General features: G+C 52.4%; 1 protein-coding gene across 1 annotated transcript in view; it reads right to left on the bottom strand.

Moving 5' to 3' along the window:
• Nucleotides 1-12,239, bottom strand: part of LOC140400202 (uncharacterized) — a 43,825-nt gene that overhangs the window by 1,484 nt on the left and 30,102 nt on the right. The window contains exons 2-3 of the mRNA XM_072489669.1: nt 2,076-2,194; nt 35-713 (exon numbers count right to left, since the gene is read on the bottom strand). Of these exons, the coding sequence (XP_072345770.1) occupies nt 35-713; nt 2,076-2,194 (798 nt within the window). The remainder of the gene's footprint in view (nt 1-34; nt 714-2,075; nt 2,195-12,239) is intronic.

Raw genomic sequence — 12,239 nt, 5'->3', positions numbered from 1 at the left:
CGGGGCCCAGGGGGCAGGAGCCCTGATCCTTGACCTTGGCCAGGGGGCACCTCTCTTGATTCTTGACCTTTGCCAGGGGATGCGACCGCTGACCCTTGACCTTCCGCAATGGGCAGCTCTCTTGCTCCTTGGCCAGGGGACGCGACCCCTGATCCTTGACCTTTTGCAGGGGGCACGTCTCTTGCTCCTTGGCCAGGGGACGCGGCCCCTGATCCTTGACCTTTTGCAGGGGGCACGTCTCTTGCTCCTTGACCAGGGGACTCGACCCCCGAACCTTGAACTTGCACAGGGCGCACATCCCTTGATCCTTGACCTTGCCCAGGAGGCGCGACCCCTCATCCTTGAACTTGCACAGGGGACACGTCTCTAGGTTTTTGACCTTGCCCAGGGGGCACGACCCCTCACTGTTGAACTTGCACAAGGGGCACATCGCTTGATCCTTGCCCAGGGGGCACGACCTCTCAGTCTTGAACTTGCACAGGGGGCACGTTTCTTGGTCCTTGACCTTGCCCAGCGGGCACAACTCCTCACCTTTGAACTTGCACAGGGGGCACGTCCCTTGATCCATGACCTTGTCCAGCGGGCACACCCCCTCGTTCCTGACACGGCTCAGAGAGCATGTCCACTCGAATAGGGACTCCAGACCACACAGTTCAGGAAACATTTCCTCAAATTCTGGATTCGAATCCCAGGCTTGTTTGCACAGCCTGTCCCTGAAGACAAAAAAGGAGGGGGTTCAACTGGGAGTAAACTGAGCAAAAAACTGTCCCAAACGACACTCCCAGGACAGGTACAGCACGGGGTTAGATACAGAGTGAAGCTCCCTCTACACTGTCCCCATCAAACACTCCCAGGACAGGTACAGCACGGGGTTAGATACAGAGTAAAGCTCCCTCTACGCTGTCCCCACCAAACACTCCCGGGACAGGTACAGCACGGGGTTAGATACAGAGTGAAGCTCCCTCTACACTGTCCCCATCAAACACTCCCAGGACAGGTACAGCACGGGGTTAGATACAGAGTAAAGCTCCCTCTACGCTGTCCCCACCAAACACTCCCGGGACAGGTACAGCACGGGGTTAGATACAGAGTGAAGCTCCCTCTACACTGTCCCCATCAAACACTCTCAGGACAGGTACAGCACGGGGTTAGATACAGAGTAAAGCTCCCTCTACACTGTCCCCATCAAACACTCCCAGGACAGGTACAGCATGGGGTTAGATACAGAGTAAAGCTCCCTCTACACTGTCCCCCATCAAACACTCCCAGGACAGGTACAGCACGGGGTTAGATACAGAGTAAAGCTCCCTCTACACTGTCCCCATCAAACACTCCCAGGACAGGTACAGCACGGGGTTAGATACAGAGTAAAGCTCCCTCTACACTGTCCCCATCAAACACTCCCAGGACAGGTACAGCACGGGGTTAGATACAGAGTAAAGCTCCCTCTACACTGTCCCCCATCAAACACTCCCAGGACAGGTACAGCACGGGGTTAGATACAGAGTAAAGCTCCCTCTACACTGTCCCCATCAAACACTCCCAGGACAGGTACAGCACGGGGTTAGATACAGAGTAAAGCTCCCTCTACACTGTCCCCATCAAACACTCCCAGGACAGGTACAGCGCAGGGTTAGATACAGAGTAAAGCTCCCTCTACACTGTCCCCATCAAACACTCCCAGGACAGGTACAGCACGGGGTTAGATACAGAGTAAAGCTCCCTCTACACTGTCCCCCATCAAACACTCCCAGGACAGGTACAGCACGGGGTTAGATACAGAGTAAAGCTCCCTCTACACTGTCCCCATCAAACACTCCCGGGACAGGTACAGCACGGGGTTAGATACAGAGTAAAGCTCCCTCTACACTGTCCCCATCAAACACTCCCAGGACAGGTACAGCACGGGGTTAGATACAGAGTAAAGCTCCCTCTACACTGTCCCCATCAAACACTCCCAGGACAGGTACAGCACGGGGTTATATGCAGAGTAAAGCTCCCTCTACGCTTTTTCAGCTTCAAACGCATTCCCCGTTTCCATTCCCTGAACACTGTAATCTTTGTTGCACTCTGACCTGGGATGGCTGTATGTCGTTGCGCCTTCGCCACTTGGGCAGAGTTCCTGACTGCGTGGATTCGCACACTCGGCCACTGGAGACACACTGACGTTGATTTCATCATCCTCCCAATAAGACTATGAAAAGACAGGAACAAACGAGGCATGTGTTCCAGGTACTGCACGTGTTACATATGAACAATACCCACCATTAAAGAGGATGTCGAGCCCACTAACAAATTTATATCCCACTTAGCACACTGACCCCATTGACACAGTGACCCCCATTGACACAGTGACCCCCATTGACACAGTGACCCCCATTGACACAGTGATCCCCATTGACACAGTGATCCCCATTGACACACTGATCCCCATTGACACAGTGATCCCCATTGACACAGTGACCCCATTGACACACTGACCCCATTGACACAGTGACCCCCATTGACACACTGACCCCATTGACACAGTGACCCCCATTGACACAGTGATCCCCATTGACACAGTGATCCCCATTGACACACTGATCCCCATTGACACAGTGATCCCCATTGACACAGTGACCCCATTGACACACTGACCCCATTGACACAGTGACCCCCATTGACACACTGACCCCATTGACACACTGACCCACATTGACACAGTGATCCCCATTGACACAGTGACCCCATTGACACACTGACCCCATTGACACAGTGACCCCATTGACACAGTGACCCCATTGACACACTGACCCCATTGACACAGTGACCCCATTGACACAGTGACCCCATTGACACTGACCCCATTGACACAGTGACCCCATTGACACAGTGACCCCCATTGACACTGACCCCATTGACACAGTGACCCCATTGACACAGTGACCCCATTGACACAGTGACCCCATGGACACAGTGATCCCCATTGACACAGTGACCCCATTGACACACTGACCCCATTGACACAGTGACCCCATTGACACAGTGACCCCCATTGACACAGTGACCCCATTGACACAGTGATCCCCATTGACACAGTGACCCCATTGACACAGTGATCCCCATTGACACAGTGATCCCCATTGACACAGTGGTCCCCATTGACACAGTGATCCCCATTGACACAGTGATCCCCATTGACACAGTGATCCCCATTGACACAGTGACCCCCATTGACACACTGACCCCATTGACACAGTGACCCCATTGACACTGACCCCATTGACACAGTGACCCCATTGACACAGTGACCCCCATTGACACAGTGATCCCCATTGACACAGTGATCCCCATTGACACAGTGACCCCCATTGACACAGTGATGCCCCATTGACACAGTGACCCCATTGACACAGTGATCCCCATTGACACAGTGAACCCCATTGACAGTGATCCCCATTGACAGTGACCCCCATTGACACAGTGATGCCCCATTGACACAGTGACCCCATTGACACAGTGATCCCCATTGACACAGTGACCCCATTGACAGTGATCCCATTGACACAGTGATGCCCCATTGACACAGTGATCCCCATTGACACAGTGACCCCATTGACACAGTGACCCCATTGACACAGTGATCCCCATTGACACAGTGACCCCCATTGACACAGTGATCCCCATTGACACAGTGACCCCCATTGACAGTGATCCCCATTGACACACTGATCCCCATTGACATAGTGATCCCCATTGACACAGTGATCCCCATTGACACAGTGACCCCATTGACACAGTGATCCCCATTGACAGTGATCCCCATTGACACAGTGACCCCCATTGACACAGTGATCTCCATTGACACAGTGATCCCCATTGACAGTGATCCCCATTGACACACTGATCCCCATTGACACAGTGATCCCCATTGACACAGTGACCCCATTGACACAGTGATCCCCATTGACAGTGATCCCCATTGACACAGTGACCCCCATTGACACAGTGATCCCCATTGACACAGTGACCCCCATTGACAAAGTGACCCCATTGACACAGTGATCTCTATTGACACAGTGACCCCCATTGCACAGTGATCCCCATTGACAGTGATCCCCATTGACACAGTGATCCCCATTGACACAGTGACCCCATTGACACAGTGATCCCCATTGACACAGTGACCCCATTGACACAGTGACCCCATTGACACAGTGACCCCATTGACACAGTGATCTCCATTGACACAGTGATCCCCATTGACAGTGATCCCCATTGACACAGTGATCACCATTGACACACTGATCCCCATTGACACAGTGATCCCCATTGACACAGTGATCCCCATTGACACAGTGATCCCCATTGACACACTGATCCCCATTGACACAGTGATCCCCATTGACACAGTGATCCCCATTGACAGTGATCCCCATTGACACACTGATCCCCATTGACGCAGTGACCCCCATTGACACAGTGATCCCCATCGACACAGTGATCCCCATTGACACAGTGACCCCCATTGCACAGTGATCGCCATTGACACAGTGATCCCGATTGACACAGTGACCCCCATTGACACAGTGACCCCATTGACACAGTGACCCCCATTGACACAGTGACCCCCATTGCACAGTGATCCCCATTGACACAGTGATCCCCATTGACACAGTGATCCCCATTGACACAGTGATCCCCATTGACACAGTGACCCCCATTGACACAGTGACCCCATTGACACACTGATCCCCATTACACAGTGATCCCCATTGACACAGTGATCCCCATTGACACAGTGATCCCCATTGGCACAGTGATCCCCATTGACACAGTCACCCCCATTGCACAGTGATCCCCATTGACACAGTGATCCCCATTGACACAGTGACCCCCATTGACACAGTGACCCCCCTTGCACAGTGATCCCCATTGACACAGTGATCCCCATTGACACAGTGACCCCCATTGACACAGTGATCCCCATTGACACAGTGACCCCATTGACACAGTGACCCCCATTGACACAGTGATCCCCATTGACACAGTGACCCCCATTGACACAGTGACCCCCATTGACACAGTGACCCCCATTGACACACTGATCCCCATTGACACAGTGACCCCCATTGACACACTGACCCCCATTGACACAGTGACCCCCATTGACACAGTGATCCCCATTGACGCAGTGACTCCCATTGACACAGTGACCCCCATTGACACAGTGACCCCCATTGACACAGTGACCCCATTGACACAGTGACCCCATTGACACAGTGATCCCCATTGACACAGTGACCCCATTGACACAGTGATCCCCATTGACACAGTGACCCCATTGACACAGTGATCCCCATTGACACAGTGACCCCCATTGACACACTGACCCCCATTGACACAGTGACCCCCATTGACACAGTGATCCCCATTGACACAGTGACCCCCATTGACACACTGACCCCCATTGACACAGTGATCCCCATTGACACAGTGATCCCCATTGACACAGTGACCCCATTGACACAGTGATCCCCATTGACAGTGATCCCCATTGACACAGTGACCCCCATTGACACAGTGATCTCCATTGACACAGTGATCCCCATTGACAGTGATCCCCATTGACACACTGATCCCCATTGACACAGTGATCCCCATTGACACAGTGACCCCATTGACACAGTGATCCCCATTGACAGTGATCCCCATTGACACAGTGACCCCCATTGACACAGTGATCCCCATTGACACAGTGACCCCCATTGACAAAGTGACCCCATTGACACAGTGATCTCCATTGACACAGTGACCCCCATTGCACAGTGATCCCCATTGACAGTGATCCCCATTGACACAGTGATCCCCATTGACACAGTGACCCCATTGACACAGTGATCCCCATTGACACAGTGACCCCATTGACACAGTGACCCCATTGACACAGTGACCCCATTGACACAGTGATCTCCATTGACACAGTGATCCCCATTGACAGTGATCCCCATTGACACAGTGATCACCATTGACACACTGATCCCCATTGACACAGTGATCCCCATTGACACAGTGATCCCCATTGACACAGTGATCCCCATTGACACACTGATCCCCATTGACACAGTGATCCCCATTGACACAGTGATCCCCATTGACAGTGATCCCCATTGACACACTGATCCCCATTGACGCAGTGACCCCCATTGACACAGTGATCCCCATCGACACAGTGATCCCCATTGACACAGTGACCCCCATTGCACAGTGATCGCCATTGACACAGTGATCCCGATTGACACAGTGACCCCCATTGACACAGTGACCCCATTGACACAGTGACCCCCATTGACACAGTGACCCCCATTGCACAGTGATCCCCATTGACACAGTGATCCCCTTTGACACAGTGACCCCCATTGACACAGTGACCCCATTGACACAGTGACCCCCATTGACACAGTGATCCCCATTGACACAGTGATCCCCATTGACACAGTGACCCCCATTGACACAGTGACCCCATTGACACACTGATCCCCATTACACAGTGATCCCCATTGACACAGTGATCCCCATTGACACAGTGATCCCCATTGGCACAGTGATCCCCATTGACACAGTCACCCCCATTGCACAGTGATCCCCATTGACACAGTGATCCCCATTGACACAGTGACCCCCATTGACACAGTGACCCCCCTTGCACAGTGATCCCCATTGACACAGTGATCCCCATTGACACAGTGACCCCCATTGACACAGTGATCCCCATTGACACAGTGACCCCATTGACACAGTGACCCCCATTGACACAGTGATCCCCATTGACACAGTGACCCCCATTGACACAGTGACCCCCATTGACACAGTGACCCCCATTGACACACTGATCCCCATTGACACAGTGACCCCCATTGACACACTGACCCCCATTGACACAGTGACCCCCATTGACACAGTGATCCCCATTGACGCAGTGACTCCCATTGACACAGTGACCCCCATTGACACAGTGACCCCCATTGACACAGTGACCCCATTGACACAGTGACCCCATTGACACAGTGATCCCCATTGACACAGTGACCCCATTGACACAGTGATCCCCATTGACACAGTGACCCCATTGACACAGTGATCCCCATTGACACAGTGACCCCCATTGACACACTGACCCCCATTGACACAGTGACCCCCATTGACACAGTGATCCCCATTGACACAGTGACCCCCATTGACACACTGACCCCCATTGACACAGTGACCCCATTGACACAGTGATCCCCATTGACACAGTGACCCCCATTGACACAGTGATCCCCATTGACACAGTGACCCCCATTGACACACTGACCCCCATTGACACAGTGACCCCATTGACACAGTGATCCCCATTGACACAGTGATCCCCATTGACGCAGTGATCCCCATTGACACAGTGACCCCTTTTGACACAGTGATCCCCATTGACACAGTGATCCTCATTGACACAGTGACCCCCATTGACACACTGACCCCCATTGACGCAGTGACCCCATTGACACAGTGATCCCATTGACACAGTGACCCCCATTGACACAGTGATCCCCATTGACACCGTGACCCCATTGACACAGTGATCCCCATTGACACAGTGACCCCATTGACACAGTGACCCCCATTGACACAGTGATCCCCATTGACACAGTGACTCCATTGACACAGTGACCCCCACTGACACAGTGATCCCCATTGACACCGTGACCCCATTGACACAGTGATCCCATTGACACAGTGACCCCCATTGACACACTGATCCCCATTGACAGTGATCCGCATTGACACACTGATCCCCATTGACACAGTGATCCCCATTGACACAGTGATCCCCATTGACACAGTGACCCCCATTGACACAGTGACCCCCATTGATAGAGTGATCCCCATTGACACAGTGATCCCCATTGACACAGTGATCCCCATTGACACAGTGACCCCCATTGACACAGTGATCCCCATTGACACAGTGATCCCCATTGACACAGTGATCCCCATTGACACAGTGATCCCCATTGACACAGTGATCCCCATTGACACAGTGATCCCCATTGACAGTGATCCGCATTGACACACTGATCCCCATTGACACAGTGATCCCCATTGACACAGTGATCCCCATTGACACAGTGATCTCCATTGACACAGTGATCCCCATTGACACAGTGACCCCCATTGACACAGTGATCCCCATTGACACAGTGATCTCCATTCACACACTGACCCCATTGACACAGTGACCCCCATTGACACAGTGATCCCCATTGACACAGTGACCCCATTGACACACTGACCCCATTGACACAGTGAACCCCATTGACACAGTGACCCCATTGACACAGTGACCCCATTGACACAGTGATCCCCATTGACACAGTGACCCCCATTGACACAGTGATCTCCATTGACAGTGATCCCCATTGACACACTGATCCCCATTGACACAGTGATCTCCATTGACAGTGATCCCCATTGACACACTGATCCCCATTGACACGGTGATCCCCATTGACACAGTGATCCCCATTGACACAGTGATCTCCATTGACACAGTGATCTCCATTGACACAGTGACCCCCATTGACACAGTGATCCCCATTGACACAGTGATCCCCATTGACACAGTGACCCCCATTGACACAGTGATCCCCATTGACACAGTGACCCCCATTGACACAGTGATCTCCATTGACACAGTGATCTCCATTGACACAGTGACCCCCACTGCCACAGTGACCCCCATTGACACAGTGATCCCCATTGACACAGTGATCCCCATTGACACAGTGACCCCCATTGACACAGTGATCCCCATTGACACAGTGACCCCATTGACACAGTGATCCCCATTGAAACAGTGATCCCCATTGACACACTGACCCCCATTGACACAGTGACCCCCATTGACACAGTGACCCCATTGACACAGTGACCCCCATTGACACAGTGACCCCATTGACACAGTGACCCCCATTGACACACTGACCCCCATTGACACAGTGACCCCCATTGACACAGTGATCCCCATTGACACAGTGACCCCCATTGACACAGTGATCCCCATTGACAGTGACCCCCATTGACACAGTGATCCCCATTGACACAGTGACCCCCATTGACACAGTGACCCCATTAACACAGTGATCCCCCATTGACACAGTGACCCCCATTGACACAGTGACCCCCATTGACAGAGTGACCCCCATTGACACAGTGATCCCCATTGACACAGTGACCCCCATTGATACAGTGATCCCCATTGACACAGTGACCCCCATTGACACACTGATCCCCATTGACACAGTGAGCCCCATTGACACAGTGATCCCCATTGACACAGTGACCCCCATTGATACAGTGATCCCCATTGACACAGTGATCTCCATTGACACAGTGATCCCCATTGACACAGTGATCCCCATTGACACAGTGATCTCCATTGACACAGTGATCCCCATTGACACAGTGACCCCCATTGACACAGTGATCCCCATTGACACAGTGATCCCTATTGACACAGTGATCCCCATTGACAAAGTGACCCCCATTGACACAGTGATCCCCATTGACACAGTGATCCCCATTGACACAGTGACCCCCATTGACACAGTGATCCCCATTGACGCAGTGACCCCCATTGACGCAGTGATCCCCATTGACACAGTGACCCCCATTGACACAGTGATGCCCCATTGACACAGTGATGCCCATTGACACAGTGATCCCCATTGACACAGTGATCCCCATTGACACAGTGACCCCATTGACACAGTGATCTCCATTGACTCAGTGACCCCATTGACACAGTGACCCCCATTGACACAGTGATCCCATTGACACAGTGACCCCATTGACACAGTGACCCCATTGACACAGTGATCTCCATTGACACAGTGACCCCCATTGACACAGTGACCCCCATTGACACAGTGACCCCCATTGACACAGTGATCCCATTGACACAGTGATCTCCATTGACACAGTGACCCCCATTGACACAGTGACGCCCATTGACACAGTGATGCCCATTGACACAGTGACCCCCATTGACACAGTGACCCCCATTCACACAGTGACCTCCATTGACACAGTGATCCCCATTGACACAGTGACCCCCATTGACACAGTGATGCCCCATTGACACAGTGATGCCCCATTGACACAGTGATCCCCATTGACACAGTGATCCCCATTGACACAGTGATCCCCATTGACACAGTGACCCTCATTGACACAGTGCTCCCCATTGACACAGTGACCCCATTGACACAGTGACCCCATTGACACAGTGATCCCCATTGACACAGTGACCCACATTGACACAGTGACCCCCATTGACACAGTGATCCCCATTGACACAGTGACCCCCATTGACACAGTGATCCCCATTGACACAGTGACCCCATTGACACAGTGACCCCCATTGACACAGTGATCCCCATTGACACAGTGACCCACATTGACACAGTGACCCCATTGACACAGTGACCCCATTGACACAGTGATCTCCATTGACACAGTGACCCCCATTGACACAGTGACCCCCATTCACACACTGACCCCATTGACACAGTGACCCCATTGACACAGTGACCCCCATTGACACAGTGATGCCCATTGACACAGTGATGCCCATTGACACAGTGATGCCCATTGACACAGTGATGCCCCATTGACACAGTGACCCCATTGACACAGTGACCCCATTGACACAGTGATCCCCATTGACACAGTGACCCCCATTGACACAGTGATCCCCATTGACACACTGACCCCCATTGACACAGTGACCCCCATTGACACAGTGATGCCCCATTGACACAGTGACCCCCATTGACACAGTGATCCCATTGACACAGTGATCCCCATTGACACAGTGACCCCCATTGACACAGTGACCCCCATTGACAGTGATCCCCATTGACACAGTGACCCCCATTGACACAGTGATCCCCATTGACACAGTGACCCCCATTGACACAGTGATCCCCATTGACACAGTGATCCCCATTGACACAGTGACCCCCATTGACACAGTGACCCCCATTGACACAGTGATCCCCATTGACACAGTGACCCCATTGACACAGTGACCCCCATTGACACAGTGACCCCATTGACACAGTGACCCCATTGACACAGTGATCCCCATTGACACAGTGACCCCCATTGACACAGTGACCCCCATTGACACAGTGATCCCCATTGACACAGTGATGCCCCATTGACACAGTGACCCCCATTGATACAGTGATCCCCATTGACACAGTGACCCCATTGACACAGTGACCCCATTGACACAGTGATCTCCATTGACACAGTGATCCCCATTGACAGTGATCCCCATTGACACACTGATCCCCATTGACACATTGATCCCCATTGACACAGTGATCCCCATTGACACAGTGATCCCCATTGACACAGTGATCCCCATTGACACAGTGACCTCCATTGACACAGTGACCCCATTGACACAGTGATCTCCATTGACACAGTGACCCCCATTGCACAGTGATCCCCATTGACAGGGATCCCCATTGACACACTGATCCCCATTGACACAGTGATCCCCATTGACACAGTGATCCCCATTGACACAGTGATCCCCATTGACACACTGATCCCCAATGACACAGTGATCCCCATTGACAAAGTGATCCCCATTGACAGTGATCCCCATTGACACACTGATCCCCATTGACGCAGTGACCCCCATTGACACAGTGACCCCATTGACACAGTGACACCCATTGACACACTGACCCCCATTGACACAGTGACCCCCATTGACACAGTGATCCCCATTGACACAGTGACCCCCATTGACACAGTGATCCCCATTGACAGTGACCCCCATTGACACAGTGATCCCCATTGACACAGTGACCCCCATTGACACAGTGACCCCATTAACACAGTGATCCCCCATTGACACAGTGACCCCCATTGACACAGTGACCCCCATTGACAGAGTGACCCCCATTGACACAGTGATCCCCATTGACACAGTGACCCCCATTGATACAGTGATCCCCATTGACACAGTGACCCCCATTGACACACTGATCCCCATTGACACAGTGAGCCCCATTGACACAGTGATCCCCATTGACACAGTGACCCCCATTGATACAGTGATCCCCATTGACACAGTGATCTCCATTGACACAGTGATCCCCATTGACACAGTGATCCCCATTGACACAGTGATCTCC

The sequence above is a fragment of the Scyliorhinus torazame genome, chromosome 24 (assembly GCF_047496885.1).
Source record: "Scyliorhinus torazame isolate Kashiwa2021f chromosome 24, sScyTor2.1, whole genome shotgun sequence".
Lineage (NCBI taxonomy): Eukaryota > Metazoa > Chordata > Chondrichthyes > Carcharhiniformes > Scyliorhinidae > Scyliorhinus > Scyliorhinus torazame.
The sequence above is the reverse complement of the archived record's forward strand: the minus strand, read 5'-3'. Positions and strand labels throughout refer to the sequence as shown.